This window comes from Onychomys torridus, chromosome 1 (genome assembly GCF_903995425.1).
Source record: "Onychomys torridus chromosome 1, mOncTor1.1, whole genome shotgun sequence".
In the NCBI taxonomy this organism is placed as follows: Eukaryota; Metazoa; Chordata; class Mammalia; order Rodentia; family Cricetidae; genus Onychomys; species Onychomys torridus.
In genome coordinates, this window is record NC_050443.1 from 126,064,675 (window position 1) to 126,087,301 (window position 22,627).

Below are 22,627 nucleotides of genomic sequence, written 5' to 3' on the forward strand. Positions count from 1 at the left end.
CTGAGACCCTATCAAAAACACAAACAAACAAACGAAAACCCTAAGTCCGACCTGCCCTTCCCCCTCCCTTGGCAGCAGTGCCGAGGCTGTCCAGATTTGAATTTGAATCCTGAGTCTCCTTCCCAGCCTGACTGATCTCGGAAAGAAACGTACGCCCGTGTTTTCCCCATTTCAGACTGTGGGCTCCACGGAGAAGGGGCTCCGCAGAGATCCAATGAGAGACTCGCAGTGTTTCTGAACCCCTGGCTGATAGCAGTGGGCGTCCATTCAGTTTGCGCTCCTCCCTCAACACTGGGAACCTGATCCTGTCATACACCCTTCTGTTTGGTATTTGGTTCTGGAGAGAACCACGGTCTCTGTAGGGGCGAGGCCAGCACAGCTGGACACAGCTGGCCAGAAATCAGAAACCTCTCTGGACAGAGCCAGCACCTCCTCCCTCATTGCCTCCTTCAGCCCTTCTCGGACTTGTGGCGCCCTCCACATTCCAGGTCAGGCCGCTGGCCTTATTCCTGCCAAAGCCTTAAAAAGCGGTACCACCTAGGTCCACAGGAGGGTCTAGTTTCAGAGACCCCCATTCTCAGCCTTCTTTCTTCTAAGCCTCAGTGTATTCATCTGCTAAATGAGTATGCCCATCCCTACCTCAACTACATGTCTCTGGGTTAGCTTTAGCGATTTAAAGGAGACCAGAAACTTTTTTTGGGGGGAGTGGGGTGGTGGTGGAGGATGTGTTGTTGCCTTAGCGCGTCTTGCAGACCGGGACGAGAGCGGACTACAACTCCCATCCGGCTCCAGGGCCGCAGCGGTCCCTAGCCCCTCTGGCCTGGCTAAGGGACTGGCGGCTGGCCGGGGCGCGAGGCAAGGTGCGGTGCCCTGGGCATGCCCCATCTAGCTTAGGGCCCCACGAGGGTGTGGACGGGGCTAGGACTGGGGCGGCACTGGGATCACATAGGCCTTTTGCGACCCCAATGGACCCCCTCCAACCCCGCCCAGGAGTTACTTTTCGGGGCCCGCCTTCCCACTTCCTGGCCGAGGGTCGGCCCCGCCCCCGAGCGCCTCCGCCTTCCCACCTTCACCTTCAGCCGTGGCTCCCATTGGCCGGCGCGCACCTGCCCGTCCGTCGGGGGCGGGCTTGGAGGGCGGGGCGGGCGGCCAGGTGAGGGAGCGCGGGTGGCGACGGAGGAAGGTGACAGCGGGGAGGGCGGGAGGGTGGGGGGAAGCCGCGCAGAGCGAGCCGCGGAACCACGGACGGACCGCCGGAGGGACGGAACGGACGAGGCATGCAGGCGGCCTGGCTCTAGCCCGGGTTGCGGGGCTCCGGCCGCAGCTATGGAGCAGCGGCTGCGTGCGCTGGAGCAGCTGGTACGGGGCGAGGCCGATGGCAGCCCGGGGCTCGACGGCCTCCTGGATCTGCTGCTGGGGCTGCACCAGGAGCTCAGCAGCGCCTCCCTGCGCCGGGAGCGCAATGTGGCGCAGTTTCTGAGCTGGGGTGAGTGGCCAGGGCAGCACCCGGGAAGGGAGGTTGAGGGAACACACCGGCCGGAGCTCCACCTCCCCAGACCCTTCCCCAGGGATGGCACACTCCAGAAACTTCCTCCTGAAGACACGCTAACTCCTTGCACTGTCTAACGTTTGCCGTCGGACTCCACAGCACGCTCACTCACCTGCACCTTACCTCAAATTCCCAGACACAGGGACAGGTACACAACACACACTCGCTCATTCCCGGCTGCAGACCCCAGACACATGTTGCCAATACGCATCCTCCACAACGGTCACCTACAGGATTCCTTGGTCACACGTCACATGTCACACTTCATGCCCCACCCAGAACACACATTCAGGTGGACGCCCGTTTTGTGTCACATAAATAGACAGACTTTCTCAATCCCCTTTGTTCTGCAAGAGATTGTCACTTTGCCCTGGGACCCTCTCACCTGTCTGGCTCAGAAATCCTCCTACTTCACCTTGCAGAAGAGACCCCTCACCCCATTCCCTAGCTCGGACTAAGGACCAACCTCAGCCCTCAGTGGGGGTATTTGGGGTCTCATTGGAAGTGACTCATCTGCATCCTTGGGAACGGATGACCTAGGGTGACCATGAACCCAGTGTGGACACTGGTGCCATCACAAGGGTTCCCTGGTCACACCTGGCCAGGCTTGAGGGGGAGGGCATAGGAATTGAGCCTGGAGGGTGGGGTGTTTGCCCAGTAGGTGATCAGCGTTCCTGGCGCTCCTGAGCTGTGGGCAGGTACAAGGCTGGGCCTGGTATGGTTAGGGGTCTACCACCCAGACTTGCCATTTCTGCCTGAGAGAAGTTATAGGGCCCTGCCCCTGTTGCCTCCCTGTTTCTCTGTGACTCTGGTGTGTTATGCATGTATCTGAGTTAGCATTACCCCACCATGACATCCATACCCGTGTGTGTGTGTGTGTGTGTGTGTGTGTGTGTGTGTGTGTGTGTGTGTTTCTCCCTGCCTGCCTCTGGCACCTCTGCCTGGGACCCCAACATAGGGGGACGTCTGTTGACATCTCCCGAGGTAACCCCAAGGCCAGGCGTGACTCACACCTCTCCTGCCCCAACTTGTCCCTGCTCCTGCCCAGAGCCCCCACCCCCTCTGGCAAGACAAAGGTACTGGGCATCTTGACCAGAGAGGTGGATAATCTTGGTTCTGGACAGCAGGTGTGGCCTATGTGACTGGTGGTCATCTCTGACAGCCTCAGGCTGGTAGCTGCTCCTTCAGCTCTGTGCAGAAACCTGGGAAGAGACAATTAATTTGTGTAGCGAGGTTTCCAAACCACCCCCGCTGTGGGGGTTCTGCCTGATAAACCTGTGGAGCAGCTCTGTCTCACCCACAGACCCGCCCAGCTGGCAAGGAGTTTACCTTCTGGCAGGGGGAAACTGAGGCAAAACGCCAGACCATAGATGACCCCCCCCCCAATCCTCACTGGTCACTCCTGTCTTCCTCAGTTCCCAAGACTCGATGCCCTCCCCTCTGGCCTAAGGCCACTCCAGTTGTGGGGAAAGCCTGGGAGTGTCTGGACATGGCCCTTGTGGAGGTGTGTGTGTGGGTCTGTGATGCAGGAGGAGTTCCTGGCTGTGCAGAAGCCTCAAACAGAGGGAGGCTCCTAGTGGTTGGGCTGTCAAGCCTGGAAGGAATCCTGTGTGCTCACGCCCTCGGGTGCTGGCGTTGGGCACCAGGTGAAGGTTTTGGCCCTATTTTCGAGTCTTGTGAGTACCTGAGCAGACTGGCCTCTGTTCTTGACCCAAGGGCCCCACTTGGCGAGCACAGAGCCTGTCTTTCTAGAGCACTGCAGTGACTGGCCTCCCTGCCCTCAGGGGCTGCTCCAGGCCTTTCCTCCAACCAGATTGCTCTGTGCATACAGGGTCCCCAGACCCAGGCCCACAGCTCCTGAATGGCAGAGAGACCTTTCTGGGGACAAGGAATGTCACCTATCCAGTTCCCAGATAGGCAGGCCCTGGGCTGGCCTTGAGGGACCAAACACTGTGAAGTAGGGGTGGTACCCTCATTGTCTCAGGGTGACCTGGGCAGCCAGGATCAGGACCCTGGCTGGGGAGGACCACAAAGTCCCTCTGTGCCTCAGGTAGAGGTTACCTAGAGTCTGGAGCAAGGATCCGGGGAGGTTCTGAAGCCAGGTGACCCACTGAGTCAGGACCCTCACCATGCTTGTTGGTCATGACTAAATGGGCCCTGGCTCTGATTTGCCTCTTGGCTGGGTTGTCTCTGGGCAAGTCATTCCTAGTCTCCTGGGAGGTCCCAGGGAGAACGCTGAGCCCCCCCTGTCCCCTCAGCCAGCCCCTTGGTAAGAAAAGTGAAAGAGCTACGTCTGCAGAGAGGGGACTTTGAGATCTTGAAGGTGATTGGCCGAGGGGCCTTTGGGGAGGTAAGTGAATGGCCTGGGGTGGGTGGGGAGGAGAGGCCTTGCACCTGGTCTGCTCTAACACTGTCCGTGCTTGGTGCCCTCAGGTCGCCGTGGTTAGACAGAGGGACAGTGGCCAGATTTTTGCCATGAAGATGCTGCATAAGTGGGAGATGCTGAAGAGGGCTGAGGTCAGCTTGGGGTCAGATGCACCCTGCAGATGGGTAGGGGAAGGTGTGTGTGCTGCCAGAAGAAGGGGCGGGGCAGAGGATGCCACTCTCCATAGTCATCTGTCTCCTCCCCTCACAGTAAACTTGACTTAAGATGCAGTGGGCTGTGTTCCCATTCTTCTTATGGAAACACTGAGGCTTACCACCAGAAAGCCTGGGCTCGGGTTCATCCAAAGTCAGCCCGGCCTGTTCCTTTGATCAGAGCCTCTGGGCTTGGGAGTCCATCCTGGGCTAGAGAAGGGGGAGTTCCTGGAAGCTGATCCCATTCTACCCCCCTCCCCGCTTTCCAAACCTGCTCCAGACGGCCTGTTTCCGGGAGGAGCGAGATGTTCTGGTGAAGGGAGACAGCCGTTGGGTGACTGCTCTGCACTACGCCTTCCAAGATGAAGAATATCTGGTGAGGGTCTTTGATGGTGGAGGAGCCTTGCCTGGGAGGAAAGAGCCTGTCTCTCACCATTTCCTGGGCCTAGTGCCTCCTTCCTTAGCACTGTTTAAGATCTAGTCACCTATCCCAGCCCTTGGAAGGCAGAGGCAGGCGGATCTCTGTGAGTTCAAGGCCAGCCTGGTCTACAGAGTGAGATCCAGAAAAGGCGCAAAGCTACACAGAGAAACCCTGTCTGGAAAAAAAAAAAAAAGAACTAGTCACCTACCAGGCATGGTGGGGGTACTTTAGTTCCAACATTTGGGAGGAAGAGACAGGCTGATCTCTGTGTGTTCAAGGCCAGCCTGGTTTACAGAGTGGATTTCAGGACAACCAGAGCTTTATAGTGAGACCCTGTCTTAAAAAATAAAAAGCTAGCCACCCGGTGGTTGCCAGAGACACTGCTCACCCCTGTCTTCCCAGAGCCCCCAAGACAGTGTGAGGTCAGTGGGTGTCCCATTCTGCGTCTGACTCTTGGCTCTGCCCTCCAGTACCTGGTGATGGACTACTACGCTGGCGGGGACCTCCTCACACTGCTCAGCCGCTTTGAGGACCGCCTCCCACCTGAGCTTGCCCAGTTCTATCTGGCTGAGATGGTGCTGGCCATCCACTCCCTGCACCAGCTGGGCTATGTCCACAGGTGGGCCCCAAGCTCTCACTTCCCAGTCTTCCTCCCCAAAGCTGTCTAGTAGGGCCTGACAGTGTGCCTGTCTTACAGGTGAGCAAGTCAGAGCTTTGCGCAGGTGAGCCCCTGGCTCAAACCCACCCAGTTCATGGTGGCAGAGGAGTGGTATGCTGTCCCTTCAAGGGACATCTGTCCAACATCCTCACAGTGCACTTTGCAGCCCCTGGAATCAATACTATGGACCTTTTCCTCCAGTCTGGCTGCCCTTCTCTTCCTCGGCACTTGCCTTCACTAACTCCCACATGCACACACAGACGACAGGAGTATGTGTGAGCATGCACACAGGCAGGTGTGCACCTGAGCATGTGTCTAAACACATTCACACATATTAAGCCATTCTCTCTCCCACCTTCCTTTAGGGATGTCAAGCCTGACAACATCCTGCTTGACATGAATGGCCACATACGCTTGGCAGACTTTGGCTCCTGCCTGCGACTCAACAACAATGGTATGGTAAGGAGCCCACCTAGAATTGGAGCTGAGGATAGCAGACCAAGGGCAGGGGCATTAGGTTCCAATAGGGTACCTGGAGAGTGGGGTGCCTGATCCAGTCCCATGGCCTCATGGCACTGACACCCCTGCCGCAGGTGGATTCATCAGTCGCAGTTGGGACCCCAGACTACATCTCTCCTGAGATCCTACAGGCCATGGAGGAAGGCAAGGGTCACTATGGCCCACAGTGTGACTGGTGGTCGCTGGGAGTCTGTGCCTATGAGCTGCTCTTTGGGGAAACACCCTTTTATGCGGAATCTCTAGTAGAAACCTACGGCAAGATCATGAACCACGAGGTTAGACTGTCTGGCCCTGGGACCTCCACATTGTATGATTGTAGGTAACTTCAGACCAAGGTGGGCTTCCAGCCTGACCTGCCTCCTCCTGTGGCCCACAGGACCACCTCCAGTTCCCCTCTGATGTGCCTGATGTGCCTGCCAGTGCCCGGGACCTCATCCGACAGCTACTGTGCCACCAGGAGGAACGGCTTGGGCGTGGTGGGCTGGACGACTTCCGGAACCACCCTTTCTTTGAAGGTGTGGATTGGGAGAAGCTTGCAACTGGCACAGCTCCCTACATCCCTGAGCTTCGTGGACCTGTGGACACCTCTAACTTTGATGTGGATGATGATACCCTCAACCATCCAGTGAGTGACAGATGTCTCTGAAAGAGGCTTGGCTTGACCTTCTGAGCTATGAGAACCTACCTCAGATGTTCCCTACGGCATTTGAAGGGCTGGGGTGAAGCCTTTGGACCCCCGGGGCTCATGAGAGCTATGGCTCACCTTGGTTGGCTCATTTGCTCCGTGGATTGTTCCAAGTGAAAGCTCTTTAGCCCTAGCTGTTTGGAAGAAAGCTCCTTGCAGCCTCTAGGAGATCTTGACTACAAAGGCTCATGGGAGTTGTGGTCCCTTTTTGGGGGGTTGGTGGGATGGGAGGCAGAGGCAGGCTGTGTTATTTCCCAGGTACACACCTGAGTAAGGGCCCAGTTCGTGGGGCCCTTCTGGTTCTCACTTGGTCTGTGACTCTGACTCTCCTTCCCTCTCCTATAGGAGACGCTACCACCACCCTCTCATGGGGCCTTCTCGGGCCACCACCTGCCATTTGTAGGCTTCACCTATACCTCAGGCAGGTGAGTCCGGTCATCACACCTGCTGGGAAGCTGGGAGCATGGGTGGCTTATCAGAGAGCCCTGAGGGAAGGGACAAAATGGCTTCAGCATGTGACAGGCACTCCTCAGTTCTCTATCCTCAGGGTCAATCAAAGTCATGGCTATGCCCCTGGGACCTGTGGCTACCCTGTTTGATAGACTGTTAAATGTACTAGATTCATAGCAGAGGCTATGAAGGGCCTCTACTGTCCCGCCTCATTGGCCTCTGTAAAATAGATGGGAGCTTTACCCACTCAGGACCTTGGGTTGGCCTGAGACCCACAAGAGGCACGGGGGTAAGGAAGGCCCCGAGTAGAGCACCCCAGCCAGGGCCACTGGTCCTGGGTGTGGACCAGCAGACTCATCTTACCAGTAGCCTCTGAAAACTCTTGTTAACTTTGTTGCTTGCTTTTTGTACGTTTATCTATTTATTTGATTAATATTTGTGTATGGGTGTGGACATGATGTGCCACAATGCACTTGTAGAGGGCAGAGAACAACTTCCAGATGTCATTTTTCTGCTTCCATCGTGTGGGTCCCAGGGATGGAATCAGGTGGTCAGGCTTGGCAACAACCACCCTTACCAGCTGTTACAGCTCACTGGCCCCTGGAGAGCCCTTTGCTTTTTCAAGACAGGGTTTCTCTGTGTAGTTCTGGCTGTCCTGAAACTCACTCTGTAGACCAGGCTGGCCTCAACTCCAAGATCCACCTGCCTCTGCCTCCCGAGTGCTGGAATTAAAGGCACCACCACTGCCTGGCTCAGGCAGTATTGTTTTTCATTTCCCTGTGAGAAAACTGAGTCTCAGATGTTGTCCGTTATTGTCCAGGGTCACCCAGCTTGAACAGGTCTCCCAAAGGCAGGTGTGATCTATTGGTTCTCTCCCAGCATAGAGCTCAGGCCTGGGTCCAGAGTGATGTGCCCTGGGTATTTCTTGGATGGATAGATGATTGGTACATGAGGATGTTTTTCTGCTAACTATGTTCCCTTGTGCCTTCTCAGCTCTGGTGATCAGAAGCACACTGAGCTAGTGGCTGCCCCAGAGCAGAAGCTCCACCATGTGGAGCAGGAGAAGGTGGAGCTCAGCCAGAAGTGTCAAGGTACAGGGACATCTGGGCAAGGCCGAGACTGTCAGGCCAGGGTGAGGGGTAGAGTGCCACAGGCCCAGCTACTCACCCAGAGGCCCTTCTCCTGCCAGAGGCCCTACATGGTACCTTACAGCCCCAGGAGCTGGTGTGGCTGCAGAAGGAGGTACAGACTCTTCAGGAGAAACTGGCAGGTATCCCTTTCCTGCTCCTATAACAGCCTGGTCCTTTCTGGGTCCCAGCCCTGCCTCCTGCTCTGTGTATGCTGTGTAATTGAGGGAAGTGGACCCCTACCCCGGCTGTGGAGAAAGTTCTGTGAGGTCCTGCACATGGAATGCCTGTCTGAGGTGGGGGTGGTCCTGTGTGCAAATCTCAATGACTTCCTGACAGAGACACTGAGGGACAGCAAGGCCTCCTTCTCACAGACTGATGGCCTCCCTTCCGGGAGCCCAGGCCCAGATATCCAGCTACAGCAGGAGAAGGACCGTCTCCAGCAGGTGAGCAGTGGTGAGGTGGGTGAGTGACCTAGAGTCGCGTGTCCCTGAGGGCAGTGCCCTGACCTGGCCTTATCCTTCTTGGCCTGGTCCTCAGGAGCTGACTGAAACTCAAGCAGCATTGCGGGTGCAGGCTGCCGAGCTGTGCCAAGCCCAGGAGCGGCAGCAAGAGTTCCTCCAGAGGCTGTGGGAGGCCCAGGAGAGGGAGGCAGCCACAGCCAGCCAGATCCAGGCCCTGAGCTCCCAGCTGGAGGAAGCTTGGCTTGTCCGGAGAGAGGTCAGCAATGATAGTAGGAGGGGAGAGTGGCAAGGATTTGGGTCCAAAATGTTGGGAACCCCATGTCCCTGTGCACCCCTGCATGGCTGGTGTTTGCCCAACAGGGCCTGGTGGGGAGCTGGGTGTCTGGGGCCACTTGTGTCTACTCCTGGATGAGACTAAGTCTTTGTCAAAATAACACAAAGGGGGTGAGATGGACAGGGTTAGCATTTCCTCGCCCCTGTACCCCACCCATCACAGCTGGAAGACCAGGTGGCCGCCCTGAGTCAGGAGGTGACAAGGCTCCAGGGACAATATAAACAAAGCCGTGAGAAGGATTCTTCCCAGGCCAAGGTATGGAGGTTTCTCCCCCTTGGCAAGAGACACTCTCCCTTAACCTGACCCCCCTTGAGAGTTCCAGGGGTGGGCCATGGAGTCTTAAATCCCTACCTTGCCCCCTCTCTACACTGTCAAGACCATCCATGCAGCCCCTGAGACCAATGGCATGGGATCACCTGAGGGTCCGTCTCAAGAGGCCCAGCTGAGGAAGGAGGTGGCCGCTCTGAGGGAGCAGCTGGAGCATGCCTGCAGCCAAGGGTGAGCACGTGACTGGGGTAGCCAAGAGAGGACAGGGCAGCGCTGGGCTGGGGGTCAACTCCATCTCCTTGGCCTTCTCCCCAGGATTGGTGTTGGGAAAGAGGAGGCCCTGTGCCGACTGCAGGAGGAAAACGAGCGGCTGAGCCGGGAGCAGGAGCGGGTGAGCAGGGTGGACAGGCAAGGGGCAGGCTGGGTGCCAGCAGGTCAGGGAAGAGCTCCAAGGGTCCCAGCTGCTGGGCACACTACGGCTCACAGGAAGCATGGAAGGGCATGGGGCCCAGAATGGTGGGTGGTCTGTGGGGAGTCCAGCAGGACTGCAAGGGCCCCTGGGACTGAGCCCACCTTCCTCTGCGGCCTCAGCTGGCAGAAGAGCTACAGCACAGACAGCGTTTGGAGGGTGAACGGCGGGAGACTGAGAGCAATTGGGAGGCCCAGATTGCTGACATCCTTAGCTGGTGGGTGCTGTGGGGCTGGGTGGGAGCTGGGCATGGCTGAGGACCCAGGCCGTGACACACAGCCCATTCCTATTCAGGGTGAATGACGAGAAGGTCTCAAGAGGCTACCTGCAGGCCTTGGCTACTAAGATGGCTGAGGAGCTGGAGTCCTTGAGAAATGTGGGCACCCAAACACTCCCTACTCGGCCTCTGGTGAGCCCCATGCACAAGAGCCATGGCATGTGTGTCTATGTGTAAAGGTCAGAAGACAGCTTATGGGAATTGATTCTTTCTTCCTACCATGTGGGTCTCAGGGGTTGAACTCAAGTCTTTCTCTCCGGCGGCACACACACACTTTTGCCTGCTGAGCCGTCTTGTCCCCCAAACTCCAGGTTTCTGCTGAGGGTTGAGCAAGGGAAGAGTGGGGTCTTTGGGTCTGCTCTAGCGGAAGGGAGGGAGTCTCTGAGGCCGCCAGTCCCGGAGAACATCTTCAAGAGAACACCCTTGGCTGCTCCCAGGACCACCAGTGGAAGGCACGGAGGCTGCAGAAGATGGAGGCCTCAGCCCGGCTGGAGCTTCAGTCAGCGCTGGAAGCGGAGATCCGGGCCAAGCAGGGTCTGCAGGAGCGGCTGACCCAGGTGCAGGAGGCGCAGCTGCAGGCGGAACGGTGAGGTCATGGGCAGATACTACAGGAGCGGGGTCCGTGCTGAGGCCTGTGGTGAGCCACTACCCTCTTCCTCCAGCCGCCTGCAGGAGACTGAGAAGAAAAGCCAGGCCCTGCAGCAAGAGGTGGCTGAGCTCCGGGAGGAGCTTCGAACCCGTGGGCACGGGGGTGAGTGCCCATTGCCTGCCTACCCTGGAGCTAGTCCCCAACTCCAGTCTCATGGATGCCAGGGAACTCCCATGACAGCTGAGCCCATAGGAGAGAAATCCCTTCCTCCCACACATCACTGCTTACACCAGCACCTGTCCGTCACTCAGCACTTAATCAACACTGTTGTGTGCCAGACTCCTCCAAACCCCACCTGTGGACATTTCTGCAGCTTACTGACATGGAAACTGAGGCCCACACCCACCCCTGGTTCCTTAGCCTAGGGACAACAACCTCAGTTACATGTACGCTTTGTCTTCAGATGCCAAGCCCTCCACCTCCCTCATCCCTCTCCTGTCCTTCTGGAACACGGAGGTAAGAACCAGGAAGAGGGACTGGGTAGGGAGGAGCCCTGGTGAGAACATGGTGGCCCTGACTTTCTTCGATCCTCACTCATCCCCAGAAGGATTCTGCCAAGGACCCTGGCAATCCAGGAGAGGCCCCAAGGTCTGGAGCAGAAGCAGAGCTGAGGCCAGAGGGCCGCCGCAGTCTGCGCATGGGGGTGAGGACAGGCAGAAGCTCCCCGGGCGAGGCCGGGCTCTGCCTGCTCCCTTCTAACTCTCTCACTTTCTGCAGACTGTGTTCCCCAGAGTGTCTGCTGCCACCACTACCCCTGCAGAAGGTCCTCCTGCTAAGGTCAGTGGCCCTCTGGGACACCCCCACCCCTACCCCACCCCTGAAGGCCATGTTTGGGGTGCTGGTGATGGTTTTTTTGTTTGTTTGTTTTGTTTTTAAAGATTTATTTATTATGTATACAGTGTTCTGCCTGCATGTGTGCCTGTATACCAGAAGAGGGCACCAGATCTCATTACAGATGGTTGTGAGCCACCATGTGGTTGCTGGGAATTGAACTCAGATCCTCTGGAAGAGCAACCAGTGCTCTTAACCTCTGAGCCATCTCTCCAGCCCTGGTGCTGGTTTTTTGGCATGGCCTCACAGGCACTCAGAATTGACATGGCCTCTTGGCCACCTGACCCTTTGGGATGGAGCTCAGGTCCTGAGAGGCCCTGGCAGGAATGGTAACCGCATGTACCCCTTCACAGCCCGGCTCACACACACTGCGTCTCCGGAGTTTTCCATCCCCTACCAAGTGTCTCCGCTGTACGTCGCTGATGCTGGGCCTAGGCCGCCAGGGTCTCGGCTGTGACAGTAAGAACTCTCCTTCAGGATCTCCCCTCACAGCCCCAGGGTGTGACCCTGACACACGCAGGCTGTTCCTCAACATTACCCAGGACTCAGATCTCCCCTACTCAGTTATTCCTCCACTGATGGCAATGGGTGACAGTCCAGTGTCGCTGGCCCCAAGGGAGCTGACTAGGAGGTCCTTGTTCTGGGCCGCCTGCCCTCTTCATCCTGACAAAAGTCTCCATCTCCCCACAGCCTGTGGTTACTTTTGTCACTCAGCCTGCGCCCCACAGGCCCCACCCTGCCCCGTGCCCCCCGAACTTCTCTGCACAGCCCTGGGAGTACACCCCGAAACCGGCACAGGCACTGCCTACGAGGGCTTCCTGTCGGTGAGCTGTGACTGAGGGCTGAGGAGGATGGGCATGGGAGCCAAGGACCTGTGCAGCCCTCCATGCCTATCTCCCCACTAGGTGCCACGGCCTTCGGGCGTCCGGCGGGGCTGGCAGCGTGTGTATGCTGCCCTCAGTGACTCCCGCCTGCTGCTGTTCGACATTCCCGACCCTCGAGGAAGCCTGGCCAGTGGGGTCCTCCTGCAGGCCTTGGACCTGAGGTGGGTGCCAGGCAGTAACACTGGACAAATCACAGGTGGGGAGGGGTTCATTCAGGGACAATCTCTCATTTATCCTTTGTTCCTCCCAGGGATCCCCAGTTCTCGGCTACCCCCGTCTTGGCCTCAGATGTCATCCATGCCCAATCCAAGGACCTGCCACGCATCTTTAGGGTGAGTGCTCAGGGCAGGATGGCCCGACCTCCCTCGGCTTCCCATGCTGGCCCTGTCCTGGTCACTATTGCATCTCCACGCTGTCCCTCTACCAGCCACCTCATCTCCACGTGTTGTTTGTCCATGGCCACCATGAGCTTGCCACACAACAATCTGGCTATGTCCTGTTTTGTGAGGGCCCTTGAATGGCTGCCCAGCCCTTCAGGAGGCTCTCAAGCAGTACTTTGAGCCACCCAGCATCTGAGCCTGCAGACTCTCAGCCCTCAACCCTGGAGTCTCTACCTCCTCTAGCCATACCTTGTTCTTTCCAGTTCCCAGAGTGCCTTGCATTCATGTATAACTCCTTCTTGGTCTCATTCCCTTGCACAAAATTGCCAGCACCTTCCAGACCCAGTCCCTTGGACCCAGGTTCATTAACGTCAGGTTAATTGGGCCTTGTCCCTCGGCAATTATCCTTCAACTCTTGGCCTGCTTGAGGGATTTTTTTTTTTTTTTTTCTTTTCTTTTTTGGTTTTTCCAGACAGGGTTTCTGTGTGTAGCTTTGGAGCCTGTCCTGGAACTCACTCTGTAGACCAGGCTGGCCTCGAACTCACAGAGATCCTCCTGCCTCTGCCTCCCAAGTGCTGGGATTAAAGGTGTGGGCCACCACCGCCCGACAGCTTGAGGGATTCTAATCCGTGTTCCCACAGTTCTTATCTTTCCCGATGTGGTGTCCATCACTGGGCTCTGAAATTGCCAGTGTGCTTGTCTGGTGCTCCAGCTTACTCCCTGCCTAGTACTACAACCAGCTAGCATGCTAACAAACATCAGTAGGGAAGGAAGGAAGGAAGGACAGATGGCTGGCTCTTGGTTGTAGCCCTCCAGCTGACTTCCCTGTCTGCAGGTGACAGCCTCCCAGCTGACGGTTCCACCAACCACATGTACTGTGCTGCTGCTGGCTGAGAATGAGGAGGAGCGGGCGCGTTGGCTGCAGGTGCTGGGTGAGCTGCAGCGGCTGCTACTGGACGCACGTCCGAGGCCCCGGCCAGTGTACACCCTCAAGGAGGCCTATGACAATGGGCTGCCGCTGCTGCCTCATGCTCTCTGCGCTGCTGTCATTGGTAAGTCTTGCACTGAAGGACTGTCACTCTGAGTGGCCTGTGGGGAAAGTTCAGACCAGTCGGGAGGCACCAGCCTAGGCCAGTCACAAACGCACGGCCTCTTAGCCCTCCTCTGTTGCTGTGTGATGAGCCGTGGGTCCTGAGCCAGACAGCCTGGCTGCTCACCACTTCATCTTCTGTGGTTCAGGTTCTCTCTTCTGCTGTTGTTTTGTTTTTCAAGACAGGGTCTCTACATAGCTCTGCCTGTCCTGGAGCTCACTCTGTAGACCAGGCTGGCTTCCAACTCACAGAGATTTGCCTGCCTCTGCCTCCAAGTGCTGGGGTTAAGATTAAAGGTGAGGACCACCACGCCCAGCCAGTTCTTCCTTTTCTATGAGAATCTCAAATATGTAGAAAGAGCAGAGGTTTTAGGGAGAAACAGGTATCCTGGGAGGCTGAGGCAGAAGGCTCCAGAGTTTAAAGTTAGCCTGAGCTGAGCTACATATAGAGACCTTGTCTCAAAAAACCAAAAACACCAGGCATGGCTTGGTGCCTGTGTATAATCCCAGCACGTGTAAGATCAAAGTCATCCTTAGCTAATAAGTAGATTAAAAAACAAAACAAATAACAAAAACTGGGTAGGAGAGCTATCCCAGTGTTAAATGCACTAGCTGCTCCTCTACAGGACCTGGGTTCAATTCCCAGCACCCACATGGGAGTTCACAACCATCAATAACTCCAATTCTAGAGCATCCAACACCACCTTCTGTCCTCCACTGGCACCAGGCTCACACATGAGACACATACATACATACATACACATAAAATAAAATAATTATTTAAAAAAAAATCTGGGTTGGGGATTTAGCTCAGTGGTAGAGCGCTTAAGGCCCTGGGTTTGGTCCTCAGCTCCAGAAAAAAAAAAATCTATCTATATGTATTTGTATATATGCATACATACATGCACACATATATATGTACGTACACACACACTCATGCACGAAATAAAACAACCCAAGTCAGACCTGGGAGTAGTGCTACACACGCCTGAAAATCCAGCACTGAGAATGAGTACCAGGAGGATGAGAAGCCAGCATCATCTACACAGTGAGTTGAGTGCAGCCTGAACTTTGAAAGGTCCTGTTTCAATAAAACAAAACCAACAACCATGTAGGAGGATTACCCCAAATTCATGCCAGCTTGGGCCAGCTATGTAGTGCGTTGCAGGCCTGGGTTATGGAATGAGACACTGTCTCCACAGAAACACGAATGAAGCTCCATGTCTTGACTTTCTTCCTGGCAGTGGGGTGAGCCGGGGTAGGCACTTGTAGGGTTCACTGAGTTTGGAGCCTGGGCCTCAGGAAGGATCCTCCCTCCATATCTGACAGTTGGGAAGGGACAGGAAGTAGAGGTCCCTGGCTTCCTCCTGCAGCTGAGGCCCTGAGCCAGCTCAACTCCAGTCAGGAGCCATAGCAGAGATTGTGGGTCCTCCAGGTCAGTCAGGAACCAGAGGTGGGGGTAAGAAGGGTGCTGTCAAGGGTTGGGGATTTAGCTCAGTGGTAGAGAGCTTGCCTAGCAAGCGCAAGGCCCTGGGTTTGGTCCTCAGCTCCACAAAAAAAAGAAAGAAAGAAAGAAAAGAAAGGTGCTGTCAGCCGGGGGTGGGGCGGGGGTGGCCTTTAATCCCAGCACTCGGGAGGCAGAGGCAGGCGGATCTCTGTGAGTTCAAGGCCAGCCTGGTCTACAGAGTGAGAATCCAGGACAGGCACCAAAACTACACAGAGAAACCCTGTCTCGAAAAAAAAAAAAAAAGAGAGAAAGAAAAAGGAAGGTACTCCTGACTTTATAGGAGAGAGTGAGGTTTACCCAGGATCCCACAGCTTAAGGTAGTGGGCCTCACCGTGACCCCTGTTACCAAGGCCCTTCCTCATTACAGCCAGTATAAAATGTGAGCAAGAAGGACACATGGATGGGGTGGGTGGACAGTGTTGGGGTCACCAACTCTTTTGCCTCAAGGTGTCACTGGACAAGCTCTCTGACCTCTGTCTGACCTCTCTTCCTCTCTCAGACCAAGAACGGCTTGCCCTGGGCACCGAGGAGGGGCTGTTTGTGATCCATCTTCACAGCAATGGTACCACATGGCTGGACCAGGGTGGGTGTGGGTCCGGGCAGGGCCAGCCCCAGGGTCCCTGTGGCCATGGGCACCTGCTGCTTCTCACCCACACGCTCCTCTCTCCTGCCCACTCCACAGACATCTTCCAGGTGGGGGACTGCCGCAGGGTGCAGCGGCTGACTCTGAGCTCTGCTGCCGGCCTGCTGGTTGTGCTCTGTGGCCGTGGTCCCAGTGTGCGCCTCTTCGCCCTGGCCGACCTGGAGAATGCTGAGGTGGCAGGTGCCAAGATCCCTGAATCCCGAGGTTGCCAGGCTCTGGCAGCTGGACGCATCCTGCAGGCCCGGACGCCGGTGCTCTGTGTAGCAGTCAAACGCCAAGTGCTCTGTTACCAGCTGGGCCCAGGCCCAGGGCCCTGGCAGCGCCGGATCCGAGAGCTCCAAGTACCAGCTCCAGTGCAGAGTCTGGGGCTGCTGGGTGATCGGCTCTGTGTGGGTGCTGCAGGCACCTTCGCTCTCTACCCGCTGCTCAATGAGGCTGCACCCTTAGCGCTGGGGACTGGCCTGGTGCCGGAGGAGCTGCCGGCGTCCCGCGGGGGCCTGGGCGAGGCACTGGGTGCTGTGGAGCTCAGCCTCAGTGAGCTCCTGCTGCTCTTCGCCACTGCCGGTGTCTACGTGGATGGCGCTGGCCGCAAGTCACGAAGTCACGAGCTACTGTGGCCAGCGGCACCCACTGGCTGGGGTAAGGCCGGTAGAGGGCCCAGCAGGGTGGGGCCAGGCACTGGCGGTCCTGCCACCCTGTACTGTCCCCAGTGGCTTGCCTAGGAACTTTCTCCAAGCCTTTGCCTTTGTTCTTCCTGACTTCATCTTCTACCTGGCCAGCTTCAATGGCTGCTCGAGCCTGGAGCAGTGACGCCATCCTAAGTGGCCATCGTGAGGCTGCCGTTGCCAGCACCGCGTTGGCATCCCTCCCTCTCCAGGACTGCTTCTCTTCTCACGCCGCCACCTCTTGGTTTTGTTCAGACCTCTGTCCTGGGCCTTGTCATCCCCTTTGTGACTGCCTTTGTGCACGGGGGCCTGTAGAACAGGCTAGGGTTGGCTCCTCCAGCCAGCACCAGCCTGGGCAGGCACACCCTGGGGCTGTGCTTGTTTGGAAGAACGCACAAACAAACGGAGCAGAGGCCTGGGCTGGTGTGGTCACTTGCAGCTGATGTGATGCGGTGGAGGCTAGAAAGGAGGACTGTCCTTTATGAGCAAAGGCTCTTCTGTGGTGGGGGCTGGGGTTAAGTGCCCCCCAGACTGCCGTTGGCCTGTCCTCCTCTCCCCCACCAGCTGTATGACCTTGACCATTTCTTTGCTCTGAGATTTCCATGACCTCATCTGTAATGTCCAAGATCCCGGTGATTATAGTACCTGCTCCTGCTTGGAGCTGCTGGAGAGTTAAGAGAGGACAAGCATGCCAAGTATTTTGAACTGTGTGGGCATGTAGTGAGTGATGGTTATTATCTCATCTGTTACAGAGTTGGGTGGGGCCGGCCTCTCTGTGAGACAGAGGAAACAGGCCCAGAGAGGTGCCCGGTTTGCCCATGGCTGCACAGTACATATCGGCTGTTTCTCACCTGCAGGTTACACGGCGCCCTACCTAACAGTGTTCAGTGAAAACTCCATCGATGTGTTTGATGTACGGAGAGCAGAATGGGTGCAGACTGTGCCACTCAAGAAGGTGAAGGTCCACCTACCCCAAACACAGGTGGGATGGGGTGGGTCACGTGGCCTGACCTCTGTGTTTTTTTGCCTCAGGTGAGACCCCTGAATCCAGAGGGCTCCTTGTTCCTCTATGGCACCGAGAAGGTCCGCCTGACCTACCTCAGGAACCCATTGGCAGGTGAGGGAGTGTGTGCCTGCCTACACCTGTGCGCAAGTGTGAGCTCGTGCACCAGCTGGCTGGGACGTGTGAGCACCTCCCCAGTTCCCTGGTTTTCCACAGAGAAGGACGAGTTTGACATTCCCGACCTCACTGACAACAGCCGGCGCCAGCTGTTCCGCACCAAGAGCAAGCGCCGCTTCTTCTTCCGGGTGTCTGCTGAGCTGCGGCAGCAGCAGCGCAGGTGCGCACGTGTAGTGTGGCTGTGGCTGGTAGGCGGGGCTTTCTGCTCTTAGGGGCGGGGCGAGGTTTGCAGCCTGCTCTTTACACTCCCTCCGCCTGCAGGGAGATGCTGAAGGACCCTTTTGTGCGCTCCAAGCTCATCTCGCCACCCACCAACTTCAACCACCTGGTACATGTAGGCCCTACGGACGGGAGGCCTAGTGCCAGGGACGGGGCCAGGGTGAGTCCCCCAGAGCCAATCACAAACCTCCCTGTAGTGTTTGATCCAATCACAGGCTTCTGTTGATTGCTTGGCCACTGAGGCAGGTGACTCCTCCCTCAGTGCATCCCTGCCTGTAGCTGAGTTCCCGTGGACCTGCGCTTCCTGGCCGCAGCCCTTCTGCACTGTCCGCTGACACTGTTCTCTTCCAGGAACAGAAGAGCAGAGGTGCCCGCAGCTCCGGGCCGCAGCGGCCTCACAGCTTCTCAGAGGCATTGCGGCGCCCAGCGTCCATGGGTAGTGATGGCCTTCCTGGAGAGACAGACCCCAGTAAGGGCAGCCTACAGCCTCCGCTGTTTGCACGCCTCCTCCGAGTTACCACTCCTTCCGAGCACTTAGATCTAACCAAGCATTTTGTCCTTCTGTCTCCCTACCCTTGCCAGCAGTGAAGAGGAAACCTTGGACATCTCTGTCCAGCGAATCAGTGTCCTGCCCCCAGGGGACCCTGAGCCCTACAGCATCCCTGATACAGGTGAGCAAGTGGGTAGAGCTCCCCACACCCCCAAAGTTCAGACAGCTTTTGGCTGAGCTCTGCATTGGGACAGGAAGCCAGAGGCCCACCTGAGCACATAAGGCCTACAGAGTTACTTACTTCGGCCCCTGGAGGCACGTAGACCCATCTGCAGCTCTTGGCTCTCCAATCCCTAGCTGTGTGCTCCCAATCAGGGAGGCCCAACCCCCCTGAGCTTGTCCTACCTGCAAAGTGAAGATGTTACTGTGTCACCTGTGTGAGGGGATGATGCACAGTGCCAGATGCGTGGGAGGAGTGCCCCATAACAGGAGCTCTTGAGATTGTGTGTGTAACATGTGTAAGAGTGCAGGTGTAGACATACCACACCACACATGTGGAGGTCAGAGGACAACTTGTTTCTGCCCTCTGTGCTCCAGGCTGGCCGGCACACGAGTTTCCAGCTGATACCGCTGTCTCTGTTTCCCATCTCACGGTAGGCGTGCTGGGATTACGGATGTGTGCCTCGATCCGGCTTTTTACCTCGGTTCTAGAGCTTAAACTCAGGTCATCAGGGTTGCATAGCAATCATTTCTATCTGCTGAGCCATTCCCCAAGCCCTAGAATTATATATATATAATTTAAAAAAATTTCAGTGCGGGGGTCAAACATAGGGTTAAACATAGCTGCTAGGTAAGCACTCTGCCACTGAGCTATACTGTTTTTATGGAAGGGTTTGAGACAGGGTCTCTCTGTTTAGTTCTGGCTGCCCTGGAACTGGCTATTAGACCAGGCTGGCCTTGAATTCAAAGAGACCCTCCTGTTTCTGCCCCCTGATTACTGGAATTAAAGGCACACACTGCCATGCCTAACCTGAGCTACATTCTTTTTTCCTTTTTTTTTTTTTTTTTTAAATAAAAAGATTTATTTATTTATTATGTACCCAGAAGAGGGCGCCAGATCTCATTACAGATGGTTATGAGCCACCATGTGGTTGCTGGGAATTGAACTCAGGACCTCTGGAAGAGCAGCCAGTGCTCTTAACCTCTGAGCCATCTCTCTAGCCCCTGAGCTACATTCTTAACAAAGAAGCAGCCTAAAGATGGGGAAGAAGTCATGTGGGAACATCCTATTTTGTCTGGGGTTAGGGAAAGACCTGAGAGGACCTGGGAGGGCCCCCACCACCCTCCAGCCACACCTCTTAACTGCCCCACCGGCCCTCACCCTCCAGCCACACCTCTTAACTGCCCCACCCGCCCTCACCCTCCAGCCGAACAGAGCCACTCAGGGCCCCAACCCACCGTTTCCCTCATACGTTCAGATTCTCGCCCCTGTTGTTCCCGCCCATTTAAGGCTTTTCCTGCCTTCAGTGCCCAGGCTGCCCACCACTGTCACCTTCAAAGCCTTCTTGGCCACATGGTCAGGTGTCACTGCCCCCAACATTCCTCTTGGTTCCTATGCTGTGGCCAGGCTGCCTGCCCGCCTTCCTTCCTTTTCTCCCCCGTTTTAAAGGGTCTCATGTAGCTCAGGCCAGCATTGAACTCATGGCTCTCCTGTCTGCTCCCTCTGGATGCTGGGGTTACAGGCGTGAACCTCTCACCCAGCTTGTGCTCCTTCCATGCTTCCTTCTTCATCTGGGGATCCAGAGTGTGCAACATGAACTGCTAAATGCTCTTTAATAAACAAACAAACAAACAAACACCCCAGTACCAGATTTGGGGTGAATGCTGGAAGATCAGAGAGACAAAGGAAGAAGCCACCTCTTAGCTCTAGGACTCCTCAGCCTGAAAAGCCTCAACCGGCAGGCCTCTAGCTGAATGAACTTCCTTAGCCGAAAAGCCTCTAACTGAAAGGGACACTTCTGCCGAAAAGCCTTCACTTCCTGTCTCTGCAGGTCTTATACACCTTTCTCCACCCAGCCATCACTTCCTGGGATTAAAGGCATGTGTCACCACTGCCTGGCTCTGTTTTCTCTCCTAGACTGAGTCAATCTCATGTAGTCCAGGGTGGCTTTGAACTCACAGAGATCCAGACAGAAATCTGCCTCCCGAGTGCTAGGATTAAAGGCGTGTGTCACCACGGCCTGGCCTCTATGTTTAATCTAGTGGCTGGTTCTGTTGTCTGAACTTCGGGCAAAGCTTGTTAGGGTACACAGTCTCTCACCACATTGGTGGTTGCAGTTAGTTTTAATTTTTCTGCCTAAAGTAAAGCATGGTTTTGACTGAATGTGGAATGGAGTGAATGAGCAACACACTGAGTTTGTTCCCAGCAGTTCTGGATTCTTTGAGGACTCTCCACCACACCTCAAGTGTAGCTTCCTTTAGAGTCCTGTACTGCAAGTTCTGGGTCCTTTGAGACCTCTGTGAGGCACTGACACCATGAGAAAAGAGTTGTGTGGGTTTTTATTTATTTATTTATTTATTTTGGTTTTTCGAGACAGATTTTCCCTGTGTAGCTTTGTTTGTGCCTTTCCTGGAACTCACTTGGTAGCCCAGGCTGGCCTCAAACTCACAGAGATCCGCCTGGCTCTACCTCCCAAGTGCTGGGATTAAAGGCGTGCGCCACCACCGCCCGGCGAGAAAAGAGTCTTTTGTCCCTCTTCCCATCTGACTTCCTGTTCTTCCCTCCAGGTCTCAGAGCGGCCCCGAAGTCTCCCTCCAGATCCCGAGTCAGAGAGCACCCCCTGATGCCCTCTGGCAGTGCCCACCCAAGTCCCAGGACAGAAAGAGTGAGGAAGTGAAGAGCTTGTGGGACGCCATACTCCGGCTGGTCCGGGACACGTTGACGTTCAGACTCAGGGAGAGCCTGGGTGGAGGGCTAAGAGTCAGGCTTGCCTGGGTCCCCAGGAATCAGACTCCTTGCCCTCACCCTGCCCTTCCCCTGGGCTTCCAACACAGGCCTACAATGGCCTCTGGGAGTGCCATGGCTCTGATGCCCGGGGATGATTGTGCCAAAGCTGTGCTTCAAAGGGCCAAGCCCTGGGAAGCTGGTAGGAGTCAGGATGAGGAGTGGGGAGGGGTAGGTCGTTAGGAGTTTGCTGGGTGTCTTGTCTGGGTAGCCTGGCCCCCAGCTGAGGCCAAGATGCAGCCTGCCAAGGTCTCTGCTCAGGGTTAGGCTGGGACATGGGGCTCTGGTTTAGAGGGGAAGGAGAGAAAAGGAGAAGGAATGTTGTAGGTGAAAGAGGTGAGAGAGGCCAGGAAGCAGACGAGGAAGTGATGCACTCAGGAGGAGAGAAGGACAAAGTGAGTGATGAAGAGTGATGACCAGGAGGCTGCTGGAGAGACGGGAGAGATGAGGAAGGCAAGCGAGCGAGGGGAAAACCAGACCCAGGAATCTCTCTGGGGAGGGGTTTAGGATTGAGGGCAGGGCTATTGCCAGCTAATCCGTCCAGGAAGATGGTTTCTAGGCAGGGAGGGTTGGGAGGGTATTTATAAGGGCTTCTTGGTGGGAGATGGACACCCTGTGGGGGCCTGGAGATCTTCTCAGCAAGGAGGGTCCTTTTCTGGAAGCTTCAACCAAGTGTATTAGGGGAACATGGGGGCATTTTATTATTGATTACAGTCATTATTATTGTTATTATATTGCTATTTTTATTAAACCTTGCCCTGCTACAGTGTGGGGAGTAAAATAAGTATTTATCTCCTTAAATGGCACATTCCCGGGAGGGATGGACCCTAATGCTCTGAGATGCAGCAAGAAACCAATAAAGCCAACTTTGTAAGCTGCTGGCCTCCCCACCTGGGTCTGTCTTGCTGTGTAAACATGGGAGTGGGAGGTAGGAGGAGCGGGGATCATGGTCCATAAAAGGCTGGCCTCTGTGTATGTGCATGCTCTCAAGAAGACCACAGGACAACTTTAGATGTTCTTCAGGAGCTGTGAACCTTGGGTGGTGTTTTTTGTTTGTTTGTTTGTTTGTTTGTTTAGTTATGTTTTTTGTTTGTTTTTCAAAAGATAGGGTTTCTTTGTGTAGCTAGCCCTGGCTGTCCTGGAACTAGTTCTATAGACCAAGCTGGCCTCGAACTCACAGAAATCTACCTGCCTCTGCCTCCCAAGTGCTGGGATTAAAGGCTTGTACTACCACCACCTGGCATATTTTTATTTTTGAGACAAGATCTTAACTATCTATCTCTGGAGG

At 55.8% G+C, this 22,627-nt stretch overlaps 1 protein-coding gene across 1 annotated transcript; it reads left to right on the forward strand.

Annotated features, from left to right (window-relative positions):
* Positions 1-1,230: 1,230 nt before the first annotated feature.
* Positions 1,231-22,373, forward strand: Cdc42bpg (CDC42 binding protein kinase gamma). Its single transcript, XM_036169654.1, has 37 exons — positions 1,231-1,486; positions 3,808-3,899; positions 3,983-4,066; positions 4,407-4,502; positions 5,018-5,166; positions 5,571-5,664; positions 5,799-5,999; positions 6,101-6,349; positions 6,755-6,834; positions 7,853-7,950; positions 8,049-8,129; positions 8,326-8,432; positions 8,527-8,706; positions 8,947-9,039; positions 9,161-9,282; positions 9,367-9,442; positions 9,643-9,737; positions 9,815-9,929; positions 10,235-10,383; positions 10,460-10,548; positions 10,850-10,902; positions 10,991-11,089; positions 11,164-11,223; positions 11,631-11,736; positions 11,968-12,101; positions 12,183-12,322; positions 12,412-12,493; positions 13,377-13,593; positions 15,638-15,721; positions 15,821-16,420; positions 17,304-17,401; positions 17,479-17,563; positions 17,666-17,786; positions 17,888-18,005; positions 18,197-18,314; positions 18,428-18,516; positions 21,123-22,373. The coding sequence occupies exons 1-37, from the start codon at positions 1,327-1,329 to the stop codon at positions 21,177-21,179; spliced, it is 4,671 nt and encodes a 1,556-aa protein (XP_036025547.1). The 5' UTR covers positions 1,231-1,326; the 3' UTR covers positions 21,180-22,373.
* The last annotated feature ends 254 nt before the right edge of the window (positions 22,374-22,627 follow it).